The sequence below is a fragment of the Geospiza fortis genome, unplaced genomic scaffold, assembly GCF_000277835.1.
Source record: "Geospiza fortis unplaced genomic scaffold, GeoFor_1.0 scaffold192, whole genome shotgun sequence".
NCBI lineage: Eukaryota > Metazoa > Chordata > Aves > Passeriformes > Thraupidae > Geospiza > Geospiza fortis.
The window spans coordinates 8579930-8607360 of record NW_005054315.1 but is presented as its reverse complement, the minus strand read 5'-3'; the positions used below and the strand labels follow the sequence as shown (position 1 = coordinate 8607360).

General features: G+C 39.5%; 1 protein-coding gene across 1 annotated transcript in view; it reads left to right on the top strand.

Moving 5' to 3' along the window:
• The window catches only part of EIF5B (eukaryotic translation initiation factor 5B), a 36796-nt gene extending 10438 nt beyond the window's left edge, over window positions 1–26358 (top strand). The window contains exons 4-26 of the mRNA XM_031056149.1: window positions 3346–3501; window positions 3592–3679; window positions 4051–4696; window positions 5154–5374; window positions 5547–5697; window positions 7317–7412; window positions 8307–8399; window positions 9828–9911; window positions 12088–12383; window positions 12996–13103; window positions 13221–13331; window positions 14174–14241; window positions 15390–15531; window positions 17084–17215; window positions 17868–18050; window positions 18167–18328; window positions 19905–20036; window positions 21330–21461; window positions 21571–21647; window positions 21753–21917; window positions 22899–23037; window positions 23578–23739; window positions 24594–26358. Of these exons, the coding sequence (XP_030912009.1) occupies window positions 3346–3501; window positions 3592–3679; window positions 4051–4696; window positions 5154–5374; window positions 5547–5697; window positions 7317–7412; window positions 8307–8399; window positions 9828–9911; window positions 12088–12383; window positions 12996–13103; window positions 13221–13331; window positions 14174–14241; window positions 15390–15531; window positions 17084–17215; window positions 17868–18050; window positions 18167–18328; window positions 19905–20036; window positions 21330–21461; window positions 21571–21647; window positions 21753–21917; window positions 22899–23037; window positions 23578–23739; window positions 24594–24701 (3652 nt within the window). The 3' untranslated portion in view covers window positions 24702–26358. The remainder of the gene's footprint in view (window positions 1–3345; window positions 3502–3591; window positions 3680–4050; window positions 4697–5153; window positions 5375–5546; window positions 5698–7316; window positions 7413–8306; window positions 8400–9827; window positions 9912–12087; window positions 12384–12995; window positions 13104–13220; window positions 13332–14173; window positions 14242–15389; window positions 15532–17083; window positions 17216–17867; window positions 18051–18166; window positions 18329–19904; window positions 20037–21329; window positions 21462–21570; window positions 21648–21752; window positions 21918–22898; window positions 23038–23577; window positions 23740–24593) is intronic.
• The last annotated feature ends 1073 nt before the right edge of the window (window positions 26359–27431 follow it).

Sequence of the window (27431 nt, the reverse complement as noted above, 5' to 3'; positions counted from 1 at the left end):
AATTTAATGCATTGAAATGCTGCTTTAGCAATATCAAAACTCTTTTTATATCTGGCAACAAAAATAGAGGCTGAAATCAAAGTATGTGAATAACAGAGGTGGCTTAGGCTTTGTCTGTGAAACAAAGACAAAGGAAAATCGGGGAAGTAACTCCATTTCTGCAGTGCAGTAGCACTTTGTTTTCCAGATCTCCTTGAGCCTCTTATGCTGGGGAAATGTGAGGGTTTTTTTTAAGTGCCAAAACATTATGGCTTGAATGGTCTATGGTAGTGAGGCTGTGAAATCTGTGTATGAAGTCTTCATACAAAAGCAGTTTGAGGTCAAAATTGAAAACCTCATGAGCATTCCAGTCCTTTCCAGTTCCTGTATCAAGCCCTCTTAGAGTTGGACCCTAGTGAAGGCTGAATGGAGACCTTTAGGAGATCTTGGAGAAGGAGGCTCCTGAAAGAATGTTTGGGTTTCTGAAATGTGTGTTGGGGGACTGCTTGAAAGCCTTTACAAGAAAAAGTTCCATGATGTATCTAACAATGCCCATAGGAAATGTGATACATGTTATGTGTCTAAGTGTAATGGTTCCTTATTAAAAGGAATAAGAATCTCCCAGGAGTGGAGGGGAGCACCTTCTTAATTTTCTTTTCAGCTTTCTTATGAAATCTTAGTGGAATATTATTAGAGTTTTAAAAGCTAAGGAAATTCAAGATCAGTATGGGAATAAACTTATAGTAATGGAAACCAGTGTTGGAATTCCTTAGGTTTCCAATGATATTCTTACTTGTTAGTTATTATAAGTTATAGCTATATCTATAATTGCATGCAGCCTTAATTTTACTTCCTGCTTCACTGAGGCTCAAATACTTGAAGCTTGCTCTGTCACTTCTTAGTAAATGAAAGTGTAGTGGAAAGTATAGAGGATTTTTTGGTTGTTTTGTTTGTTTGCTTGGGGTTTTTTTGTTGTGGTTTTTTTTTTTTTTTTTGGTTTATTATTATTATTATTATTATTATTTCTCTCTAAACTGTTCTTGCTGGTGGGTGTGAAAACTTAATGTCTGTCAAGTAGCCTTTTCAGTGTTTGAGGTGTTTTTTTTTCCCCTAAAGAACTTTTCTTCTTGAAAGTTCAATTGTAGTGAGTTGATTTAACAGCAAATAAAACCTTACCCTCTCAAAGCCTGTACCCTGGAAAACATGAGATACCACATGAGATATGACATCTTCTTTGCTTGTAGCAAAAAACCCTTGTGTTTTGTGTTTGGACATAACTTTCTGCTAAACTGCATTGTGAAAAGTCAGCCTTGGTAATATCCATGTAAAATATGAGCTGTTTAAGGGCCTGGTGCTTTGGTATCTGAACAACCACAGGGTTAAGATCCTGTAGTAAGGGGAGCAGTACAGCCTTGGAGGAAGTAGTAGTAGAGCACATGTTTTGGTGTTTTAAATCTACTTCAAGCTTGGGTATGACTCAGTCTCCTCCATTAACTCCTAGAGGAAAAGAAGGTAAGCAAGTGTGCTTAATAAACTTGATACTCAGCAATTAATGCAAAAACAAGTTTGAGGGCCTATGTGTAGGCCTGGATATAATGTAGTTAGCCTGACATTAGGGCTTTAATTCTAGGTATAGAAGTGAGTGGCATTTTTATTTCAGCTGTTACCCCTGATATACAGCCAGTTAAACTGCTTATAAAAATGGCACTTTAATTGCTGAAGCATCAAATCATCTTAGGGTGAGAATGGCCAAAATGTGTATTTTCTCTTGAGGGAGGTGAGGGTTACTTTAGAGAACTTGAATTAGCTATTTGAGAGAAACACTTCTTTTGACAAATGTATTACAAATCAGCGCTTGAGGAAGTGTTACTAGGTGTATTTTAGGTGTGTTTTTTCTTCTCTTGACTAAAAATATCTCTGGCAATACAGGTACTGTGAGGTACTTTGTTGTGCTGCTTTTTATTTGGTTTGTCCAGTCTACCCAGAAGAAAAGATAAGATCTTAAAAATACAAATAATCAATCTTGGCCTTTAAAGAAATGACATACTTTGTTGCTTAATTGTGCTGTTGTCACATGGAGACAGTTTTTGGTGAGTTGCGTATTCCCAATATATCAGCATTCACTTGCAGAAGAATCCAGCCCTTTCCTTTTTGCAAAAAGAACTGCAACTTAGACTTACTGAATTTTAGAATCTGTAGCTGACTAATGAAATACTTGGTTTTCTTTATTAAGATTCAACTTCTGGATTTATAAATTGGGACAACTGAAGCTCTGGTAGTTTAGAATTTGCTGATATCTTGAAAGTCCTGAATCTGGAAGAAATTTATTTCTCTTATTTTCTAGATATAGTTTTGGGTTTTTGGTGAGTCAGCCTTTGGCTGATTTATCCTGAGTGGGTGCTAATAAATGAGACTGTGAAATTGTAAAACAACAGTTTTCTGTCCAGTTATCTAAGAGGCAGTTAAATGAAATATTAACAGCTTATTGATTAAATGGGTTTTGAAACTGCAAGTTGTGATAAAAGTAGCATCAGACCAGTTTTGATCTAAGCTCTAAGTGTGAAGCATGGAATAAGTAAGTCTCCTTTCTTACAATTGTACTGTGAGTGTGATTAGGTGGTAAAATGCCTGGACAAAAACTTCTTTGGCTTTCTTTAGGCCTCAGAGAGGTAATACTAAAGCAAGTGGTACAAATGATTGCTTGCCAACTACATTGGTATTTTTCAGTATATGTTTTAAAGTCTGGCTTGGGGCTGAACTCTGTTCATCTGTGTGACTTCTTTTCTTGAAGGGTAATACAATTTTTTATCTGATGGCAAAGCACAGGTAACTGTTATTGTGGGTTGGAAGCTGTAGAGAACTTTCACTTATTTGCTGAATAAAAATACAGCAGGTTTTTTTGTTTGCTAAAGGGTGTTTGAAGGAGCAGATAAATATCTCTTAGATATCCCCTGGTTGTGAATTTCTGCTTCATTTTTACACTTTGATTGTGGTGGCTGCTTTTCTATCAGTGACAGCTGTGAATTGAAGGGCTGAACAACTTATCTTTTGGAGGACCAAAGTCAAACAGTCTAGTTACATTCTTCCAAGAAGTTACATCAAATTGCACAGCCAAACTTTCAATGCTGGGGTTGCAAGAACTGAATGTGTTTTATTTTTCCACCTCCCTTCAAGCAGACCACATGTGTGAAGGTTTTTTTCCTTCCCTTCCTACTGAGTGGAATAAGGTAACAGTGCATAATCATTTGTTAAACATGGAGCATTTTTTCCTGCATTGCATATGTTTTATGATTGATTTTGCATTTTGAAACTTTTATTTTTTTATTCAAATGGCTTCTACTTATATAAACTTAACGTTTGAACTAGTGATAACCCTGCTTTCCGTCTTCATTTTAGTGCAAAAGATGATATTGACATTGATGCCCTTGCTGCTGAGATAGAAGGTGCTGGAGCTGCAAAGGATCAAGAACCTCAAAAATCTAAAGGCAAAAAGAAAAAAGAGAAGAAGAAACAAGATTTTGAGTAAGTTAGGGTTTTTTTCCACCTGCCTGATCTTACTTTATTGTCCAAAAATTCAGTTTCCTAAGTGCCCAAACTTCTTTCTTATTTTAGTGAAGATGATATCCTGAAGGAGCTGGAGGAACTGTCCATAGAGGCGCAAGGAGGGAAAGTTGACAGGGAACAACCTTCTACAGGAAAGGTGAACACTGAGAGGGAGGTGGGCTTTTTAACAGGAAATAATTAAAATATGAGATACTTCTGTCCCAGAGAACTTCTAGTGTAGTAGAAATCCTATGTGAAATGTGTGGCTAGCATGGTCTTTTAATTGTATTTGATCATATTTTCATAGTAAAAAGTCAGTCACAAAAACAATGTAGTCATGCTGACAACTATTCAAATCCAATCAGAATAAATCTTACTTATGGGCTGAAGTATGGTACACTCAGCAGGAGTAGTTATTGCTTTCAAACTTTGTGTTCAATAAGAGGGGTTTTTCTTGATGTATCTCAATGCTTAGTTCATGATGGCAAGTAATTTTCATGGCTGATTATTGAATTGTTTAATTACCAGGCTGAAAATGACAATGAAGAAAGCATATCAAAGCAAGATAAAAAAAGAAAAGGAAAGAATAAAAAAGCCAATCTGGAAAATGACTATGACAGTGAGGAAGTGGAAGATAAAGATAAAAAATCTAAAAAAACTCAGAAAGCAAAACAAGACATGCTTTCTGGCAGTGATGATGATGATCATGAGACACAGCTTAAGAAAAGCAAAGGGAAAACGCAGAAGTCAAATAAAAAACACGATTTGTCAGAAGAAGATGAAACTAACATTAAAAAAAGCAAAGAGCGTGGGGGAGGAGTGTCTGCAGGCGAGAGTGGTGATGAATCAGATGAGGTTTCCCAGTCTAGAAAAGGACAAAAGAAAAACCAAAAGCCAAAGTCTGCTCCTGCTGCAGAGAGTGGGGATGATGAAGAAGAACCTTCATTCAAAGTAAAAACAGTGGCTCAGAAGAAGGCAGAAAAAAAAGAACGTGAAAGAAAAAAACGTGAAGAAGAAAAAGCCAAATTGAGGAAGCAGAAAGAGAAGGAAGAATTAGAAGGTGGTAAAGAACCAACAAAACCAAAGGAACCTCTAAAAAAAGCTGAAGAGAAGGCTTCTCCTGAAGTTACAGCAATCCCTGGCGAGAAAGGAGAGACTGCTGCAGGAACAGAAGGTTTGTGACATGGTTTCTTAAACTTTAAATTAAATACTGTAGTTTTCATAAGGCCAGAGAGATGCCAGGCATAGTGTGTTGGTTTATTTTGAATTGTGAATACTAGAAATTTGGTAGCCTTGTCTGCCTTTGTGTTGGCTCACAGGCGGCTGTGTTTTCTGGCCTGTAGTTTATTCAGGTATATGAGAAAACAAGCCAAATGGTGAATTCTCATTACAGTGTATGATTACAGTTCTGTATTGCAAGAGTACTTTTTCACTTCCCTGTTTTTCTGATACTTTAGGACTTCAGGCCCTGACGTAAGAGAGTTTAGTTGTTTTCATTATGAAATGTTTATGTAGTAGCTAGTGAAAATATTCCTCATTTGATATGATTTATCATATTAGAAGCATAAATTTTACTTAGAGTATCTCTGAAATTTCTGGGGTCTTTGAAAATATGCCTCTTCTTTCTGTAGCTGATGACAATGAGGGGGACAAAAAGAAAAAAGACAAGAAAAAAAAGAAAGGTGAGAAAGAAGAAAAAGAGAAAGAGAAGAAGAAGGGTCCCAGTAAAGCCACAGTTAAAGCCATGCAAGAGGCCTTGGCTAAAATGAAAGAGGAGGAGGAAAGGGCAAAAAGAGAGGAGGAAGAACGCATAAGACGACTGGAAGAACTTGAAGCAAAACGCAAAGAGGAGGTACCGTATCTCTCACTCCAAGGACAAAATAAGGGAGTAACTTTAATCTGTCTGCTTCCTGGTGCACTTAGTGAATTAATCCTTAATATGTTCTTGTAAACAGAATGTACTTGGGCAGCTTTTGTGTAAAGCATGCTTTAGAGTTTCTGCATGTTTATTTATCTTTTTCTAGGAACGATTAGAGCAAGAGAGGAAAGAAAGGAAGAAACAGAAGGAAAAAGAGAGGAAGGAGCGTTTGAAGAAAGAGGGAAAACTTTTAACAAAAGCTCAGCGAGAAGCCAGAGCCAGAGCAGAGGCTACTCTTAAACTACTCCAAGCTCAGGGTAAGCAGTAGAGCTTAATAATTATTAAAACCAAGCTGAACCAAAACCCCCAACCAAACTTTATATCCATTATGGCTCTGTGTTTATTTTTTTTCTAGCTGGAGCTAGGAGGGCAAGTACTGAGTGATTCCATGTAAAGCTGCTCTGTTGTCAAGAAAGGCATTGTGTGCCCTCCTTTCCCCTTTATTTCTTAAGCAGATTTAAGTGCCTGTATTTTTATCTTACACTTTGAATATCCAGCTTTTTAATATAGTCTACTTGCAATTTAAAGATGTTACTTGTGGAACTTAGGAAAAAGCACTTAAACAAGTGGTGTACTCTAAAGGCCAGGAAAAGCACATGGGCTGTGCTGAAGATCTTGTAAGACCAGTGATCTGGATCTTGTTGAATTAATTCACATGCTTAGTTAGGCAAGTGCACTGTTTTGCTTCAAGAACAATGGGAAAATCCATGGAGAAGGTATGTTTTTCTCTGGGATTTGCCGGGAGTATGTAAGAGCTTTCCTGCTTTTCTGTGAAATATAATCTGTCTCAATTAGAATGAAGTAAAATTGTCCAATATGTTGTAAGTAAAATGTCCTAAATTGTTCTTGGTAACTGGTTTATGACTAAAAAAAGAAAGTAATTTGTGGGAAGTGAGTGTATTTGTAGAGTACACTTATCTGACACTTTACTGGTAGGTGGGTGTATAAATGTAGGAATCTTCATAGCTAGTAAAATATTTGGAGCTCTTAAACATACATGAAGGCTATTTCTCCATGGTTGTTGCTGTAGCTAGTAGAATCTTTCTATTTGTGCCTCTACAACTGGATTTTTGTCAGATTTGCAATATTAATCACTCAGTACCTGAAAAAAAATTTGAATGTGCAGCAGTAAATCAGTTTCTAATTTGTCTTTGCACCAAACTTCTGGTTTTGATGGAATCCCTTCATATATTACAGCACCCACTTCCTGGTGAGGCAAAGATTAAGCTGGTGAATTGAACCGGTATTATTTTAATACCTGAAACCATCAGTATTGTACAATTAAAAAACCTTTAAAACAGAAAAACAAACCAAAACCCAAAAACCTGAACAAACAAAACAAATTGAAAAACAGAAACCTTCCCTCACAGCAAAATGGAAAATGTATTCTGCTGAATAACCTTAAGCATTTAAGAAGAGTTGTGCCTGTGAACTGCTCCAAATTGTCTGAAACTAGGACCATTGGCAGACAGGTTTTAAGTGAATTTTTACATAGCAGACCTTAAATTGTTAATCATGACATTTGTGTTCACGGCATTTTATGCAGGTTTGAGATAACTTCAAACCTGCAGTCGTAGAATCTGATTGCTTTATTTTTTGTTTCATTGCCATTGCCTTCCTCCAGTTATCTGACTTCTTTTTGAGAGCAGTCAGGAATATCTGAAGAACTATACTTCATTCAAGTTTTCTTGCTTTTGAATTCAGGCTTTTAAAAATATGCATTGAACCTACTTTCTGATAAAATATGCATTGAACCTACTTTCTACTCTTTCTTCCTCCATCTTCCAGTTTTTAAAAAACATGTTCTTATTTAAACCAAAGTTTATGTTTATTAATTACCTGGGTTTTCTTTTTAACAGTTTTTTTTTTTTTGCAGGTGTTGAAGTGCCATCGAAAGACTCTGTGCCAAAGAAGAGGCCAATATATGAAGACAAAAAGAGAAAGAAGCAGCAGCAGCCAGAAAATAAAGAAGGTGTAGTTTCTATATAGAGATACCTAATTGATCAGTCACATTTCCGGAAGTATTTCTAAAATAAATCAGCTGATCTTAAGCTAATTTCATTTCGGGATTTAGATTTTCTAAATGTTTGGGATGTACTGGGTGTAAAGGCCTTTTACAAATGTGATGTTGAATACTTTGTGTGCATATGTACATCAAATACAATGAAGTTTAAATAATAGTGACTTAATTAAAAGTCTGAGTTTGTCCCAGGATGAAAATAGATTGATCCTAGTTTTAGTACTTTTAAATTGGAGACAGTTTGTTCATTTGCTTTCTGGTATATAAAACCAGTTTTCAGCTCCTGGGTGCAAGTTCAGAGCAATTCAAAGAGCTTGCATTTTTGAAACCTTGGAATTCATTGCACTGGTAGATGTAGGTTGAACGTGTCAGTTTTTTACTTTTGTGGTTTGTTACTTTCCTCCAGGGGATTACTGTGGCTTTTCTCAAGCCTAACCCTTAGTTTAAAAATTTCAGGTGTATTTCTTACTTAGCTGTTTTTCCTTTTCTTTTTTTTAAATTTTTTTTGACATTAGTTACGTGCCTGCTTATCATTTATGGAGTGTTTGTAAAGAATTGAAAATGATGCTTATCTGAATAGTATCATTAATTTTTTTCTTTTTTTTTTTAGTTTTCATTTTTAATGGAACAGCAGGGGAGGTGTGGGTAGCTCACTAGTATTACTTCGTTTTCTCTAGTCTTTTAAAGAAAGTGAGGAGTTTTTAGTGTCAATAGCTGACCTATCTTATAAATGTGTTCAACTGCTTAGAAGGCCAAGTGTTTTCCAAATAAGCTGGAGTGGAGCTGTCTGTTTGTCAGTCAGTTTGCACTTTGAAAGTGTGTAGCAACCAATTTCCTGTCTTGCAGTTTCAGAAAGCGTGGAGGTAACTTCCCCAGCTGAGGACGCTGTAGAACTGGAAGCACCAGTAAAAGAGGAGGCTCCTCTTCCTGTAGATCCAGGTTGGTGGTAATGCTAATAAATTTCAAACATATAAGCTTGTGTGTCAGTGCTGCATGATAGTTATTGTACCTTGCTGGATAGGGCTGAATGGCCATCTTTTCTTGAGGCAGTTGCCTTTTCTTTTTTTTTTCCTCCGTTCTTAAGGGATGAATTGATGAAATTTTATGGAGTAAAAGGCATGAAGCTTCAAAATGAGTGTGGTAAAGGTTCCTTATTTTGGGTGAACTCCAGTGTTCATTTGGCTTGATCCATTATCTCAAATGAGCACATTCAGTCCCTTATTCGCTCGCTTGACTTTTCACTTGCTTTTACAAGTCTGTTTTGTCAACAGTTAGGTGGAAGTAGGGAGGAAATATGTTGCTTCTAGAATTGATAGTGCAATATTCAGTGATTGTATTCTTTATGCCAGATGTTTTGCTTTCATAGGTGAATCAAGAGATTATGTGTTAGCTTGTGAAACTGAGTTATCAGCAAGTTTGCTGATCAGACTGTTGCCCTCATCTTTGCCTATACACGGTACTTGCTTGGTCAAAATCACATTGTACTGGACTTCTTTCTCTGCAAGGAGTCTATTTCAATTTTTACCCTTCTTAAGTCAGACAAATACTGACAAAATGCGCAGCTTTTGAAAACGAAGCTGAATGTGTCCTGTGATTCTAGCTTGACCTATCTCATGATTGCCATTCTGTTGCCTTAAGAGAAGGGCTCACTGGCAGAACATTAGTTCCTAGCTAATATTCTAGCAGTGTGGAACTTAGTCTTCATTTCAGAGAGCTGAAAGTTATGACACAAATGCTGCAGCAAACATATGTTGTATAATGCGTCTTTTGGAGAGGGTTGTATGTTTGCATTTTCCCATTCATCTCTTACTAATACCTGCAGTCTTTTCATAAATCTAACTGAAGGCCTGCTGAATTAATGTGTTTAATGCTTCTGGAATCCATGATGTATTTATGTTAAGGCACCTGGCGTCCTTTTTATAGACCATTTGTATATTCTCACTAGGTAAAATTCTGCTGTAACTTATATTCTTGTTTCTCTGCTACTTTGTTACACATGGTGACTGTTAATTGGGCAACTCCTTGCAAGGATCATGATTGTGGTATGGGTTTGTGTGGCAGGCATTATGCAGGCATTGGCATGATATGCAGACAGAAACTAGATGAGTAGGTTTTCTGTCTCTTCCACAAAAGTTTGTCTAGGCAAAGATGCTAGCATTACATGATTTTTGTGGAGAGAATTGGAGATTATTTTTTAAGTATGCAGCATCTTCTTTTTGTGGAGTGTGGAGATACTTCAAGAGAATTACGGTAACAGCAAACTTGTAAGTTGGAGTTGTCAGTATGTCAAAAGAAGGAGCATCTAAAAATGTTACATCTTGCTGGACTGACTTTTTTTAACTTCAGTATTGGGTTTCTTGGTTTCAGAAGAAAAAGAGGAAGAAGATGACACAGAAGATGCAGGTCTGGATGACTGGGAAGCTATGGTTAGTGATGAAGATGGAGAGAAAGGTGGGCATGTAAATACCAAATGTATGTTTTTTCTGGTTAAGAGGCTTTGGGCTAAGTTTTCTGTTTCTATAGAAAACATTATTTTACTTAGATTTTTCCTCCGCTCTGTTAGATAAATTGTGAGGTAAGTATGATGATAAATACATACAAGAACCTCTTCTCAAAAGCAGAGCTTTCAGAAGCCATGCAAATACTGCTTAAGACAACCCTTTGGAAATACTCTTCTGTGGAGTTACCATCTAAAATAAATGGGTTGTAATTATTTTGTCCTTTGTTATGGGAGTAAAAATACTCTTCTCTAATATGTGCTTAAACCATCTCTGTGAGCTTAGGGAAACCTTTTACCTGGTATTGTATTTCTCTAGTAACAGTTTCAAAATTGTAGTATTTTATTACGTGAATCTGGCAGCATCTAAGACAGTACCCCTGCGAGAAGTTTTCAAAGAAGTGGGCGAATAAAATGGTGTGAAGGTTAAATGTGCATGTGTTATAGTAAATTCTTTACAAGGAGAGGCTGAAAGAATTGGGATTGTTCAGCCTGGAATAGAGAAGGCTCTGGGGTGACCTAATTGCAGCCTTCCAGTACCTAAGGGGAGCCTACAGGAAAAAGGGAGAGAGACTACAAGAGCATGTAGTGACAGGAGAAGAAGAAATTGATTCAAACTAAGAGTAGGTTTAGTTGAGAAAGAGCTTCTTTTCTGTGACGGTGGTGAGACACTGGAAGAGGTTGCCCAGAGAAGCTGTGGATCCCCATCCCTGGAAGTGTTCAAGGCCAGGTTGGATGGGGCTTTGAGCAACCTTCTCTACTGCAAGATGTCCCTGCTCTTGGCAGGGAGGCTGTAACTAGATGGTCTTTGAAGTCCCACTCAGCGCAAACCATTCTGTGATTCTATGATATGCTTCTTTGAGAGGCAGGTTTAGAAGAAAGGAAAGAATTGCCAGAACATAAATATTCCTGTGCATGTATGCCAAGGCCCATATTCTATTTGTACTCAACAGCAATGTTTGTGGGAAACTTAGGGCTGTGCTACAGTGCAGGGATAACTTTCTTCTGGTGGTGGAGGAAAGTGTATTTCTGTGAGCCATCCTGAACAGGAGTTGATCATTGGACTTGGTGCTTTGTTAATGTCTTAATTGTTTCTTAAAGACTATTTATTCATCAAGTACTTGTTACTTGCCTATACTTCTGACACCTGTGCTTTCAAGTGTAATACTTGACATACAGATACATACTCCAGAATGGATTTAATTCCATCACAGATGTGTTCCTCTGGTGCTTTTGAGTTCTAAGGGCTGCTTGCCTTCTTGAGTGTTTGTTTTAGTCTGGCACAACTGTCCTGGAGAGGACATAGCACTTCTTGCTGCTTGGCTTTGAAGGCTCTGCCAATGGGATACAGAAAAAGAGCCTTCCGGGGAATTAGATTTAGTGTAGTACTAAGCTGATGGACTATGAATGTAGCAAGAAAATGTTACTAATCTCTAAGAGCAGTGAGCCTGCCAGCAGTATTGTAAGGAGGACAATCCATGATTTTAAAGTGATCATCAGCTTGCCTTTTATGATTTTACAGGTGATTATAAATGGGAAGCTTTCAAAGAAAGAAAATTACTTATTGATTTTTTTTGTTTGTTTATTGAAGAATTCCTATGAAAAATGCTCATCTTCTCTGAACCATCTAAGAAAACCTGAAGATGAGATTTTTTTTTTAATAGGCATAAAAGAGACCATTTGTTCTGATTATTATGTCTGCTTAAATGTGCCTTCCTGATCAGTAGTGTACAGAATCCATATAGTAATGATTTGGAGTATTTTGGCTTTATTAAAAAGGTGTTGGGGCATGATTCCTTTATGAAGGGCACATGATTTAAAGAATGTCTGAATGTTTGCAAATAATGTTAAACATAAGCGTGCTGATAATGCCATTCTTCACTCCATCCTAAATTTGCTTTCTTTCTGGATTTGAAGCACAAGCCAACAACTCTGAACATGAAACACTTTTTTTTGGCTTTTTTTTTTTTTTATCTTGGAAGTTGAAAAATTATCTTGACAAGCACTTATTGTAGAGCCTACTCGCAGTCCTCATTCTTCTCTAATAATCTCTTGCTTTTTGGTCCCATCTCCCCCCAGAAATGTGAACTTTAATAGAGAATTTTTACTTTACTCTTCTTTTTTTAACAGAGAGCAAACCTGTCCATATTGAAGTCAAAGAACAAAATGAAGTTGATGATGAAGAGGAGGAGGAAGAGGAGGAGGAGGAAGAGGAAGAAGAGAGTGAAGAATCTGAAGACAGTGAAGGCAGTGAAGATGAGGATGAAAAGACTTCAGATGAGAGAGAGCCAGACTCCCAGGCTATTGGAAAACAATCTATGGAAAAAAAGCCCAGCAAGGAAATTAGCTCTGATTCTGAGTATGACTCTGACGATGACCGCACTAAGGAGGAGCGTGCTTATGACAAAGCTAAACGGAGAATTGAGGTATTGAGATACACTTGGATTCTTGTGTTGTATAACAAACAGATTAATTTTCAGTTTATTTTGTCAAATTTGTCAAAATGGTGGTTATGTCAGGGCTAATATTTAAGCAGGTTCAGAAATTGTATTAATTAAGAAAAAAAGTACTTGGTTTTGTGTGAAGATAAAGTTTTTAGGTAACTTAACCACAAAGGTGGCAACTTAAGTGTTGTTCCCCTCCACCTCTATATACCTCCTGGAAAAAGAGGCTTTTGTTTTTTACAGATAGATATTTTCAAGTTCTAAAAGATGTGTCTAAACTGTTCCGTGCTTTCGTGGCTGCTAATGTTCTTGGTTTCCTCACCCAAGGTGCTTGTTCAGAATGCACCTTCAGCAAAGCTACTGTTAGTGCTTATAACAAGTTTGCCTGCTAGACTGTTAGAAGAACCAACCAAACAAAAATGTAATTGTTAGTCAGAAATTTTTGATTTACCAAAAGAGGGATGACAGACCTTAAATTGCCTTGAAAATATAAGTCCTACAACCAACTCTGTGTTTGTGTGTATGTAATCAAGTCAAGAGGTGAACTGTGGTTTTTGGTTTATACTTACCAATTTTTATGTGTCTTTTGCATAGAAACGACGAGCTGAAAACAGCAAAAATATGAACACTGAAAAGCTCAGAGCCCCAGTTATCTGTGTCCTGGGGCATGTAGACACAGGCAAGACCAAAATTTTAGATAAGGTAAGGTGTGGAGTGTGAAAGCACTGCATGTGCCTCTTGTTTAAGCATTTATTTTTTTGGTTGAAGACAGAAGGAATTGGAGTGTGCTCAGAAGTTTCTGATCTGTTTTGTCTTTAGCTCCGCCACACTCACGTGCAGGACGGTGAAGCTGGTGGTATCACTCAGCAGATTGGTGCAACTAATGTTCCTCTTGAAGCTATTAATGAACAAACTAAGATGGTAAAAAATGTAAGTTACAGCACTTCAACAACTGCATCTTAACAAATATGAAATGTAGACTAATAAAGGCCTTGTGAGATTTCCTGGCATGGACAGATACTTCCCCCTGCTCTAATTTTGTGGTCTATTGTTTTTTAATTCCTATAATTCCTCCAGCAAAGGGGAGGCTGTCTCATTTTTCATACATTGGATTTCAATTAATGCATTGCTGTTTTTTCAGAAAAATGTGAAGGTACTGTTCATTCTGTTCTGGACAGTGCACATCTGTACACAGACTACTTACTTGTCAGCATTTTGATTGTAAATTGAGACTCTTGAAACCTCTTGAGTATATTTTGTGTTGAAAACTTACCTTTTGCTGTGTGTACTGAAATTTGGCCAATTTCTGGGTGATGAATTTTATCATGTTACAGACATAGTAACTGTTCTGTATCATTTGTTTTGGATACTATATCCTGTTTTGCTTGCAGAAGCAACTGGCTGTAAAGCCTTGGTGTAGTGGCTTTTTCCAAGATTTAACTCCACTCAGTAAGCCTGTAAAGAGAGAGGAGAAAATAATCAAACCAAGGATGGTACATCTCACTACCCTGAAATGGCTTTTCTTCTGTAGTCTGCCTTGTCTTACAGATTTTAGCTTAGCTTGTGGCTAGTTGACACCTGAAGGAATGTGCTGCATCATTTTTTTAATGTTGAAATGACTGTTGACTGATTTGGTTTATAGAGGGTGCTGGCCTTAAAATATGTATCTGGATTTTTGAAGTGCAGACTGTCAGTAATGTTGCCAGCTCTTATTTTGTTCTTTTTTCTTCTTGTGTAATCTCTACAAGATGGCTAATATTTTGAAATGTTAGTTTGACAGAGAGAACATAAAAATTCCAGGCATGCTGATAATCGACACTCCAGGACATGAGTCTTTCAGGTAATGTTTTCTCAGAATGCTGTACTTCTCAGAACTGATGGCGAAAGCATCTGGACATATTCTTAGCCAAGTGTGGTCTTTGCTTAATCCATTGTTCTAGTTCTCACTTGAAAAAAAGTCCGACAAAACCAACTTAAAGTAGAGGAATTAAGTGGATTTGCTTCATTTGCAGGTGCTTTTTATATCTGGTTAATTGCTGGCCTTTTATAGCTGATTAATTTTCTGTCTTCGTGCCAATTGAGCCATGAATATCTGAAAAAGCATGTAAATAAATAGTTAGTGTAAGAGGAAAGATGGAAGCAGGAAGCTAGCTGGAGGAAAAAAGGTGAGGATTTCAGGTGACCTAAGTACTTGAAAAATTAAAACTTTTTTCCTAGTCTCTCATTCATAGTGTCCCAGTTAAGGTAACTGAGTTTGTAGGATTGGAAGTTACTAATTACACAAGTCATGTGAGTCTTAGCAGAGATCAAATGCATTCTAGGAACAGCAGTGGCATACAGGCAAGCCACTAAATCAGCTTTTAAGGGTAAAACTTGACAAGCACAACTGAACTCACTGAGGTGAGATCTTGGATGAAATCTCGAAACAGGATTAAGACTTTGATGTGACATTTTTCAGTAAAAACCTTTGTAAGCATTGAAATGCTGTGTTGTGGAGCACTTGGTAATGTTCAGATCAGTACCTTGGCATGGTACCTCTTACAGCTCTCCATCTTCTAGCCAGGTTTTGTTTGCCAACAAAGATGTGATAGTCTCTTTACCCTGTATTGTATAAAGTCGTGATAGCCTTAGTGTTTATGCAGTATATAAAAAGAGTCAGAGTGTTCAGGTTTTACACTCCTGCATTTCACTTCAACTGTCTCAATTGTTGCTCAGAAAACGATCAGAACATATCTTGCATTGTAAAAATGTATAATAATATGAAAACTTTCAGGATAATAATTTCTTAGTTTTGCTTGCACATTTTTAATGTATTTTGTTAAATGAAAATTACAAAATGTCATTTGAATGGTTTACATTTTTGAGGGCAAATAACGGATGAGCTTTAGCTTTTTGTTTGTCAGCGTAAGTTTGACATTGTACTTGGTGTTTTTACAAGGTTCAGTTGCTAAATTACTGATTTTTTTTCCCTGTCTTTTAATGTCACAGCAATCTAAGAAATAGAGGAAGCTCACTTTGTGATATTGCTATACTTGTAGTTGACATCATGCATGGTTTGGAACCACAGACAATTGAATCAATAAATCTGCTGAAATCAAAGAAATGCCCCTTTATAGTAGCTCTCAACAAGGTAGGATAGATTTTTATCCTAATAGTATATTTCTCCACTCTAATAGTGCAATTGCCATTTGACAATTGTCTTTTTTCTTCCTTGAACTGGAATTGTTTTGTGTAAAATCTGAAGGGGTGGTTCTTGGGTCCTGTATGTTGCATTTTTCTGTGTCCTTGATACCACAATGGCTCCACGGGAGCTTTGCAGTTCTTGGAGTCCTGACTGGTAAATTTTGTTGCCTTATGTAACTTCTCTATATGATTCATACTTCTGGAGGTTGTACTGCAATTGTGGGGTTTTTTCCCTTGTGCCTACTTACATAGATTTGTGTCCACTTTCTGTTAAAATTCGAACACAAGCTTCACATTGACAGTCATACTTTATTTTAGCCACTGATACTGGTCAGTTTGGCTTGAAGACAAGCTGACTTCAGGCCATGGCGCAGTAATGTTGATCACTGGTGGGAATGTTTTGGGCTTTGCAATATTAGATGGAAAATGTACCAGTTCTTTTGAGCCCTGTTTTTAAAATCCTCTGCATGAGAAATTACGCTGCCTGTTTGTGATGACTCAATCAAGTATTATATCTATATGGAAATTACTCATGTCCAATGACTTTGGAAGCCATCTGATACACTGAGGGAGAGCTGTCAGAAGGCTATTCAAGTGCAGTGTAAAAATTGCAATATACTTCAAAAATGAAAGGAGCTTTAAGATTGAAGGTGGTTGGAACTGAGGAGGTCATTATCTCATTGCCAAAACCAGCTACTTTTTGAAAGAATACAAACAGCCTCTTGGGTGGTGTCCAGACCTTATGGCAGAGTAGTAGAGAGCTCTCTCTCGGTCAGACCTGAAGACCCAACTGTTATTTGTTGCTGTCAAAGGCCTACAGTGAGCCTGAAATTAAATAGCTAAGAGCTCTTGCATTTTAAGTTATAGTTGTATTATTTGACCAGGTTATAATGAATTTTCTTAAGATGTGGTTTTGATTTCTACAGCAAATATATTTTTGGGCTAAGTCTGTCCTGCTTTGGCAGCTATAGTGGGGAAGTGTTTCTGAAATATGGTTGTGTCTTTTGAACAACCCCACTCTGGTCCCTTCTCTGTAGCAACATGGGACAGGGTTCATAGTTACCAGTAAATTTTAGGAGTTCTTTGTAAAACTAGTGTAGTCTCTTTCCAGGAAAAACCACAAACAACTCCATGGTTTTGGGGTTTTTTTGTGTGTATGTGAATCTATAAACAGGTCTCTTCTAATGTTTTATTTTAACCTTGGTGTGATTTATGCACATAATCTTTTTCCATATGAAAAAGTTTATTATAGCTTGAAAAGATTACTATAGCTTGAATTTTTAAAATCTGAAGAAACATTGCTATTCTGTAATGCTGCCTGACATAAACAGAGCTAAATATAGCAGCCAAAGCAAATAAGACCACTTTAAATTGATTACTGGAGCAGATAGATGGCTGGCTAAGTTGGTTGATAAAGTATTTCTCACTGATGATGTGGCATAAGCATAAAGACACCCTTTAGTAAGCTGCATAAGATGACATACTGTTGTATTTTCAAGATTGATAGGTTATATGACTGGAAAAAAAGTCCAGATACAGATGTAGCTGTCACCTTAAAGAAGCAGAAAAAGAATACAAAAGATGAATTTGAAGAACGTGCAAAAGCTATCATAGTGGAATTTGCAAAACAGGTAGGTTGGAATATTCAAGCTTCTTTGCTTAAAAGTGCTAGTGAAGAGGTGTGTATGGTGGTTTGGTTTGTTTTGGGTGAGTGGGTGGGTTTTGTTTTGTTTTTTCCCCTTTCCTGGAAACAACTTGGAATATCAAGAAAGCTGTTGCATCTCTTCCGACATCTTGGTGTTAACCTCTTATAAATCACTTTGTTGTTTTTACATTTTGCATAATTTTAACTGCTCCTTCCTTACTGCTGGTTTGGAGAAAAATAGCTAATTTCTGTGCTTGGTCAACAGAGTCATGAATAGCAGTTGAGGTTTTCTGTCACTGTTCTCTTTCTCTTTGGGAATAGCCTGAGAGAATCCCATCTGTCTCTTTCGCTTGGATGCTGGCAGGGTATTAATCGCATCAGTTCTGGGAACTTCCTCTGTTGGTGACATATAATGCCATCTAGAAGCTAGATGGGGTAATTAGCTTTGTAGAATTATCCCATACTGCTTCCAAGTGTGGATTGAGGCTTCCTGTTCCATAGCATGCTGTCAGTAACACTGTTGGCTTTCTAAATTGGGCTTTTAAAAATGCAGTGGTATTTGCCTGGGGTTGAATGTTACTGTCAATACTGATGTGTATATGTGCTTTTCCCTATGTAACTGTTAATCCTGGTTGCAGGGCTTGAACGCTGCCTTGTTTTATGAGAATAAGGATCCCCGCACTTTTGTTTCTCTTGTACCTACCTCTGCTCACACAGGGGATGGCATGGGAAGTCTGATAGCTCTTCTTGTTGAGCTCACACAAACCATGCTGACCAAGAGACTGGCTGAGTGTCAGGAGCTGAGAGCTCAAGTCATGGAGGTAATACAGCAACCCTTTCTTAAAATTCATATAGAAATTTCTCCCTTCTCTGCATCCTTCCTTCTGGTAAAAACTGTGTGTTTGCAGTGCTTAACTTTTTTTCCCCTTTTATTCAGGTTAAAGCACTGCCAGGCATGGGCACGACCATAGATGTTATTCTGATTAATGGACGTCTGAGAGAAGGAGACACCATTATTGTTCCTGGGGTAGAAGGTCCTATCGTGACTCAGATTAGAGGTCTGCTGCTGCCTCCTCCTATGAAGGAGTTACGAGTTAAGGTATGGCAGCTGTTACTGTACTGACATTTATAACCAGGAAAAAATTAAATCAAGCTTTATAAAAAGAGAATGTAGTAGAATGTGGTTATATTAATGGTATCTAAAGGGATTTTCAAGGGGACTGCAGGGGAAATCTGGTGTCTTTTTTGAAAATGTACTTGTATATTCATGTTGGGGTGTGTGTTGTCACAGCAGTGGCAGAGAGAATGATCAAGGAATTACGTTGCAGTGAGGATTAGGGTGTGTATGCTTTAATAAGGGATTCAAGAGATGCCCATCTCAAATGGAAACTGGAGTGTACCAGTACAGAAACTTCTGAGTTAAAGTTATAATATTAGTAGAAGTGGTTTTTTAGTAACAAAAACCATATACACTTACATTTGAGAAAAGTGAACACATGAGTTTCTAGGGCTTGTTGGTGAGTGGCCATGACCAGGACTTCTGCAGAATCTGCAGCCTCTTCAAGAGGCATTTTCAAGAGTTGTAGGTTCTGCTGCCCTTATTAGCCTTAGGAGAGGCCCTGAATTTAAAATCCTTCCTGCGTGGCTTTCCTTGCAATGAGGAGGAGACACAGAATCAAAAGGCTGTAAATAAATTAATACGTATATTAAGTTTAATGCATGCAGTTCAGAGATGATGAAAAGAACTGCTTTGATGTTTCCTGTTTAAAAGGGAAGGAATAAATGTCTGCACAGACTTGTTTTAAGGCCAAGAAGACCATATAGATAACCTAGGTGAATGTAATAGGATAAACCTTTTAGGTTTGGGAACCCTGAGTTGGAGAAGTAAACCTAGGGTAGCTGTTGGGCTTTTTTGATGCAGGCAGTGAGGATGCATTTTGATTCAGCTCGTTCATATGGAATTGTCATCCTTGAAATAAAAAAAAGATTCTTGGAGTGGAGGGCTAAAGGATAGAGGTTTGCAGGATCAAAGTGCTTATTGGGGAAGGAAGCTGCCTTGCAGTTTTAAGAAAAGGATGGGACATCTAAATAAAAAATCAGGAAACAAATCAGAAAATCCTTCCGACATCAATTTAAAGATCTTCAGAAATAACTGGTTTTGTTATGTCTTAGAGCCATGCCCTGAATGTGACATCTTTGAGGTTCCCCTGGATGGGGAGAGAACCTGGGAAATTGTACATGGAATTAAGCACATGAGAAGGCTGGATGGCCTCTGCTGGGAGAGTGAGACAGCCCTTCCTGCAGAGCGGCTTGGACTGTGTGTCAGCTAAGCTTTAGTGTTTTTGTAAAGCTGTTGGCATCTTCCCATCACTTGCCTGTGGGGCTGAATTTGTGGGTTTTATTAGTGAGTAGATGCCTATTGTTGCTTGCTTTTTTCTAGTACATGTTCCTTTTTGGCCCCCTTCTCTGCTTTTAGATTTCCCTGTGCCCTGCCCACCTCGGCAGGGGTGCAGGGGGTATCTGAAGGGAGAGGAGCAGGAGGACTGAAAGGTGCAAGTGCAAAGCAAAGACAATCATGATGAAAGTTGGGAGCTGCTGCACTTCACTGCTCCCTGCTGTGTTCTTCAGCTGCTCAGCACAGAACTCTTTGCTAGTGTGTATATTCTCTTTTTCAGAACCAGTATGAAAAACACAAAGAGGTTGTTGCTGCTCAAGGTGTGAAGATTCTTGGGAAAGATTTGGAAAAAACCTTGGCTGGTTTGCCATTGCTTGTAGCTCATAAAGAGGATGAAGTCCCAGTCCTCAAGGTGAGGTGGCTGATGTTGAACTACAACACACTGAGGGTAACTTGAGCTCTCTGGTGATGAAACTCAAATGTTGAGAGCTCAGTTTGCAAATAACTGGGTTTTTTGGTTGTTTTAAAAACTGTTCCAGTAACATGTTTTGTGCCCATGTGAAGCTTTGGTGGTATGATATTTTCAGTATCTTGACCATCAGTTTTTTTCCTGATATTTTGTTGGGGTGTCTCTGCTGCTACAATAAGGTTTGAAAACAAGTATCATGGCATAGTTTGGCTCTGTTAATTACTGATTTGGTATTTGTAGTAAATTATGGATATATTCTAATCAAATTATATTAGGTACATATCTACTAGTGGAGTTCTGCAAACTCTCCTAATTGCAAAGCTAATTTAAGACTTCTGCAAAATTTCTTTTGTGACTTACATGTTAAAAACAGTAGAGGAAAGGATGCAGCTATCCTAAACTCAAAACTGCTCTGTGTGTTTTGCTTCTCCAAAGGCAGCAAGTTAGCTTGCTAATTTACTTTTAATTTACATGTTGCCAATTTACACGTTGCTAGTTTACTTTTAATCATAGTCTTCCTTTAGTCTTCTGTCTATTTATTTGTGCCTTTTAAGGGAGGTTAAACTTTTGGGATGTCCAAACACGGACCTTGTTGCTGGGTCCGTATGAGTATTTACTTCAAGTGTACTACTGGTAGTAGATACACAATGACTAAAATTCAATGCCAGAACCCATCCATCTGCCAGAGCAAGAGACTTTAGTGTTTGAGGTTAGAAGGCATAGGCTCTAAAAAAATGTGGTTTTTTCACTTCTCTAAAAGCAACAAATTGGCTTTGCTGCTCTTGCATCCTGTTTGGTACCCAGGCCTGAAGAGTGTTCAGGATCCTTTCCAGCTCATGGTTTTAGGTGTCAGCTTTTGTCATTGATCCCCAGGCAGCCAAGGCATTGCCGCACAATGTGGGGCCATGTGTTTGCTCAGCCTTGCCAGCAGAAACTTGTAGTGCTGGGGAAAGTGATGTGTGATCTGCAGAGAAATGTTACCAGCTCTGAAGGTGTTCAGTTTTATATGATCATCTTCCTGCAAAATCCTCAGGTCTAGTTCAGCTCAGCCTTTTCTAATGCCAGAAACAGTATTGCACAGGCTATGTATGATTTACACTGCAGCTCTGTCACCTGGGACTTATCACCATGGCTGTTGCCTGTTTTCAGCAGCTCATGAACAGGAAGATTTTGTACCCTGAGGCATAAATAGCAATAGAACTAAAACTTGTTTTCTCTCCCTTTTTTTTCCTAAAGGATGAACTAATACATGAACTGAAGCAAACACTGAATGCAATCAAATTAGAAGAGAAAGGTGTTTATGTCCAGGCTTCTACTTTAGGCTCTTTAGAGGCATTACTTGAATTTCTTAAAACATCAGAAGTGCCAGTAAGTACTACTGTGCTTTGTCTGATGCCATTGATTCTGTGTTTAGTCAGTAAACGTTTCCTTTTCACTCAGAGATTAGTGACTTGATTTTTGTGGCTTTCTTCAACAGTATTCAGGAATTAATATTGGTCCTGTCCATAAAAAAGATGTTATGAAGGCCTCAGTTATGTTGGAGCATGACCCACAGTGAGTACCTTTGCTGTGCAGTGCTGATAAATGTGCAGTGGTGCTGCAGGCTGCTCTGCTCTGTGGGGAGCCCTGTGCTGAACCTCTGGGCTGCTGTTCCTGCAGGTATGCCGTCATTCTGGCATTCGACGTGAGGATTGAGCGGGACGCACAGGAGATGGCCGACAGCTTAGGAGTTCGCATCTTTAGTGCTGAAATCATTTATCACTTATTTGATGCCTTCACAAAGTATAGACAAGATTACAAAAAACAGAAACAAGAGGAATTCAAGTAAGTATGAGCAATTGTCTTCTGGATATTTCCCAAATAAGCGTCTCTCTTATTTTAGTATAAATGAAGCTGTATTTAACTACTTGTTTCCTTATTACTTTAGCATATGATTCTGATGGAAAGGGAGGAGAGGAGGATTATGGCAGGACAATAAATTGTCAGTTTTCAAGAATTCAGTGCTCCAGTCTAATTGTTTAGATCTGGATTAGGCCTAGTAGGGTGAGAGCTGTGAAAGCTGTGAAGCAGATGCGGGATTCAGCTAGAACAGTTGTGTAATATGGAGTGTTCTTATTCCAGTTTGCTTTCTGTACTTGACTTCTCTTCCAAGATTGTGGCAGATGGGTTAGTCTTGCAGAGCTAAAAAAACAAAAATAAAAGGATTTGGATTCTATTGTTTCATATTCATGTCATCCCAGTGTAGAGGGCTTAATTCTGACTGCAGTAACATGAATATGTAATCATTCAAGGATTTATAGGGACCCATAATTAATTTTTGGAATCATGTGGCATTGGGTGGTCTTCGGTAAAATAAGGATGGTCAAAATAAATGAAAATGTGTTTCGTTTCATATTGATCCCAACTTGAGTTTGTTTAGCTCAGCTTTTAAATGTATTTGTTCACTTGGCAAAAAAAGCCCCTTGACATTCTGGAGTTCAGGCAGCAATATTTCTATTCCTGAGTTCTTGTGAGGCTATAATTACACTGTAAAATTACTACTCCTTTGGTCTTGGTCTAAGTTGAGTGCTCAAGCCTGTCAAATTAAAATCCATGCCAGGCATGGATGATTATTACTCCCTGTAGTTCTTGAAGAACAGGTATGGACTAGAATTAGTAAGACTGGAAAAGAGGTTTTTTCCTGCTTTTCTCCAAGTAACACTCCTAGAATGAATGCCCGAGAAGTGTGGGAGAAGGCAGAACTGTTAATGATACACTGGAACAGTGGATGTATCTTTCAAAGTGCCTTTTCTTGTCACCTTCCAGGCATATAGCAGTGTTTCCATGCAAGTTGAAAATACTCCCTCAGTTCATTTTCAACTCTCGTGACCCAATAGTGATGGGTGTTGTGGTTGAGGCCGGCCAGGTGAAGCAGGGGACTCCCATGTGTGTACCTAGCAAAAATGTAAGTAAGGGCCTCTTCCCACTGCATGTTTGATCCAGCTGGTAGTTCCCGGGATGATGCTCCTTGGAGTGCTTGCATGTTTTTCCTCAGTGCACAGATTGCTGGTGGGAGATGAGGGTCAGACTTGCAGATGAAGTCTTTCTTCTGGTGTTTAAATACATCACTGCACTCTGCCAGAAGAGTTGAGCCCTGGAGCAGGGCACAGGAAGTGTGGCTGGAGGGCACCTGCCAGTTCTGTGCTGTGGTATTGAGTAATGGGCAAAATTGTCCTACCTGGTAGCTAAAAAAGGGGAGAACCAGCTCTTGACATTTTAAGGGCTAACCAGTTGATATCCCAGATGGGCTGTGGGAGGTTGGTGTCCCTGCCCTTTCAGGATGGAGCACTTGCTGTGCTGAATGTTTGGCTTGCCTGTGCAGAGGCGGCAGCTCCGCCAGTGCCACACTTCATGCAGCGAGTCTGTGCCTCCAAACAGGAGCTTAGAGAAGGGTGCATGCTCAGAGGTTTGGTGGATGTGTTACAGCTGCTTCATTGTATTACAGTTTGTTGAAATTGGAATAGTCACAAGTATTGAAATAAACCACAAACCAGTGGATGTTGCAAAGAAAGGCCAAGAAGTTTGTGTTAAAATAGAACCTATTCCTGGGGAATCGCCTAAAATGTATGGACGACATTTTGAAGCAACAGATATCCTCGTCAGCAAGGTAAGAGCAATCTGCCTTTGTGGAGAGGGCTTAGGACAGAGAGGCAGCTTGCTTGAAGTGAAATGTAGCATGAAGCCTCAAAAACAGGGGAGAAGCCTTCTGTCACAGACTGACTTTCACTTGGGAGGGTGTGTGTGGCATTGTGCAGCCTGGGCCTCTGGAGCCGTGGTTTGAGGTCTGTAGTGGTGCCCCTGCAGAGGCCTAAGGAAGGAGGTGCTGTGGCTGCAAAGACCTTGGAGCTCAGAGCACCTGAGAGGGCAAAATGCCACACTCACTATTGCCAGCTGTTTGTACACAGTTCAGCAGTCCCCCAGGGCACCACAGGCTGTGCCTGAAATTGCACAAAAACTAGCAATCCTCCAGTTGCTCTGACTGTGGGGCACTGGGCTTGAATGAGATGATCCTTTGCTTCATCTTTTGCTGCTGGAAATAAAGCCACAGCTCTCCACCTTCCCAACTGCTTTAGTCACCATGTCATAGGACACCTCCTGCCACACACGTGCCAGGGGTGTGTGCCCACAAATGAAGGGCCAGTAGGGCCTGGGATAGGGACAGGCTGGGGTTGCTGGTCCTGTAGGCCCTGGTGGAAGCAGGAGACCTCTCCAGTTCTTGCTTACTGCATAAGGTGTGGGATGGTCTATCCAGCTGCAGCCTCTCTAGACCAGATAAGGGACATGGTGTGAGGAGAAATGAAGGGAAACAAATAGGTTGGTTCATTCAACTGATCAGTAGCAAATGGGGGCTTAGAATGAGTTTACCTGGTGTGCAGACTGCCCTTCCTTCACAATGACTGTTTCCAGTGTGCTGCTGTTAATTCCTGTGCGTTTCTGATGGGTTTGTCTCGTGTGTTACAGATCAGCCGTCAGTCCATCGATGCTCTGAAGGACTGGTTCAGGGATGAGATGCAGAAGTCTGACTGGCAGCTTATAGTAGAACTGAAGAAAGTGTTTGAAATCATCTAGATAACTTTTACAGCAATGGGGAGGCAGGAATAAACGCACTCTTCCTGTTACTAAAAAAGTTACCAACAAAGTCCTGTATTGAAGACAGTGTTGGATATATGTTTGGGAGGAAAATATGTGGATAAAATGTTTTCCATGAGAAACCAAGAAATTTACACTGGTTTGACAGTGGTCAATTTACATGTTCCCATGGTTCCAATGTGCCTGTTCACCTCTCCTACTACCCTTCCTAATACTGGCTGCTGTTTTAAAGTTTGCCCTTCCCTCTCTTACACCTTCCTTTCCACCCTTTTTCCCTCCTTCTCTCCAAAATAAAATAAATTGAATTTTTATTACAGAACTAAAGCTCTTTCACTTTTATACTGATGAGAGCAGTACTGCAGTATTTGATTAACCAAGCTTCTGCAGACTTTGTGATTCTCGGGACATTTTTGATGTAAGAAATACTTCTTTATTTATGCATACCTCTTTGCTTGACTTTCTTTTCCAACATTCTTCTGCTTTGTGCCTCTAGAGTTTTTTAAAATAGAAAATTAGGCAATTGGATATCTCTGTATTTGCTTTGTGTGAAACAATGTTGTAAAGCATAGCTGCCCACCTTTTACTGCTTGTACAGTTCATGGAAGTCAACTGTAATCATTATAATGCAGAGCCACAAATAAAGGAGATGGACATAGCAGCCCATTTGTTTTACAGTTTGCTTCAGTAATCCAAATTTCACTTCATGGGCTGTGGCAGATGTGGAAAGGCCAGGCAGGGCCCCTGTTGCTTCCCTCTGCTTGGCAAAAGGGTGGAGGCTGTTCCAGCAAAGGCATTTCCTCCTCAGAATGCACTTCCTGTGTGCTCACGGTGGTGACGTTAGGCATGGGAGAGGCAGGCCAGGTGTTTGGCAAACTCCCGAGGAGGTCAGAGCAGGGATCTCTTCTCCAGCTGCTGCTCAGGGTGTGAGCTCCTGCCGACAGCTGCTGGCCCAGGAGCTGTGACTGTGGATGCTGCATCACTGCTGTGGAGCCACCTGACAGCGTGGGACTGAACAGCTCCAGCGTGGATGTTTGTGATGTTAGACCAGGAGCCAGTCTGCAATCCCAGCATTCTCCTACCCCCCTTCCCCTCTGCCTCCCTGCCTGGGATGACAGCTTGATGTATTCTTTCTGAGGCTGTCTCTGGGTAGCTCACAGCTCATGCTGATGGGAGCAAAACAAACATTCTTCAAAAGCACAAGCTGAAACAAAATCGAGGATCGTTGATGCAGCTGAGATTTTTAGCCTTTAAGATACTTACAAGAGTTTAACATTCAACACGCAGTTTGATCAGATTTCTTCTGTCACTTGGATTATTTTTTTGTTGAAAAAATCTGAATGTTATGATTGAGACTATGTGGACTCCATTACAAAGGAACATTTAGTAACTCACCTCCTTTGCAAATGGAATTTAACTTTCTGGATTCTTTTTGTTAGACTTTAAACTTGCCATTGAAAAAGACCTTTTCACTATGGTTGGTGTGTGGTGCAACTTCCCATCAGTGGGTGAACGCAATGATCAGAGAGAGGAGACTGGAGAGGAGACTGCATTTAATTGTTAAAATTTTCTTTTGCAAACTATGCAATCATGAAAACTACACTAATAAAAAGTTCTTCAGAACACAGATGTCAAAAGAGTGTGGTCAACGTATTCTTCTTTGTTCCCTCAAATCCATAAGGGTGTTCTTCCCATAGGTAAAAATTCCTTTGGCAGGCTTCTGTTGTGGAACTTAAAATAGCCTGACAGTTTAATTATTAATGCTGAATCCTTTTAAAGATGCCAGTTGTACATCTGTCTGAGCTCCAGTTCCAAAACCAGGGCTGTACCTGAAACCTGACTGCTAAAATACCTGCTTGAGTTTCAGCAGTACCTGCCTTGAGGTGAGCAGCTGATGTGCTGGCTTTTCTAAACCAAGGCGAAGAGAAAGCGGCAGCTTCAAAAGCAGGAACTGAAGGGTCTCCAAAAGACCCAACCTAGAAACTAATGGAAACTTGAGAGGTCTTGGCTCAGACAACGTCCATCTCTCTCTAGACATGTATTGATAGCTGGATGCAAGGAAATGAGCACCTTTAGGTGTTTATTCACATGGATCAGCCTCCCCCAGCCAGATCAAGGTCCCTGCTGTCTCAGCCCTCCCCGTGCTGTGGGAGAAGCTCCACTACCAGCGGCACCGCTGGGGCCTGTGCTTGAGAGCTGCTCTGTACTGAGGGGCCCAGCACTGCAGGGCCCTCTCACCAGTGCCAAGCACAGGGAAGAAGCTCCTGCCTTGGCTCCTGGGGATCTTCCTCCTGCAGCCTTGCAGCAGCCCGTGCTGTGCTGTGCCAAGCAAGCCCCAGGCCTTACTGCAGACCTGGCCCCTCCCTCCCTGGGAGCAGAAGCTGGCACCTCTGTGCTGAACTTCATGGGGTTCCCAGCACACCTCACCCTCTCAGCTACCCTGTGCCATCAGACATGTGCTGAGGCTGCACCGCCCCATTGCCCAGGTCCTTTACAAAGGGGATGAATAGGACTGGACCTGGCACTGGCACCACTTGGGCTTGGCCCCTAACAGGACATGGTACCACTGACCACCGTGCCCAGGGCCTGCCTGCCCAATTTTCAGTTACCTTCTCTCTCTCTAGCCTGTTCTTCATCAGCTTCTCCCTGAGAATGGTACAGGAGATTTAACAAAAAGCCATACTGAAGTCAAGGAAGTGACATCTGCCCTTC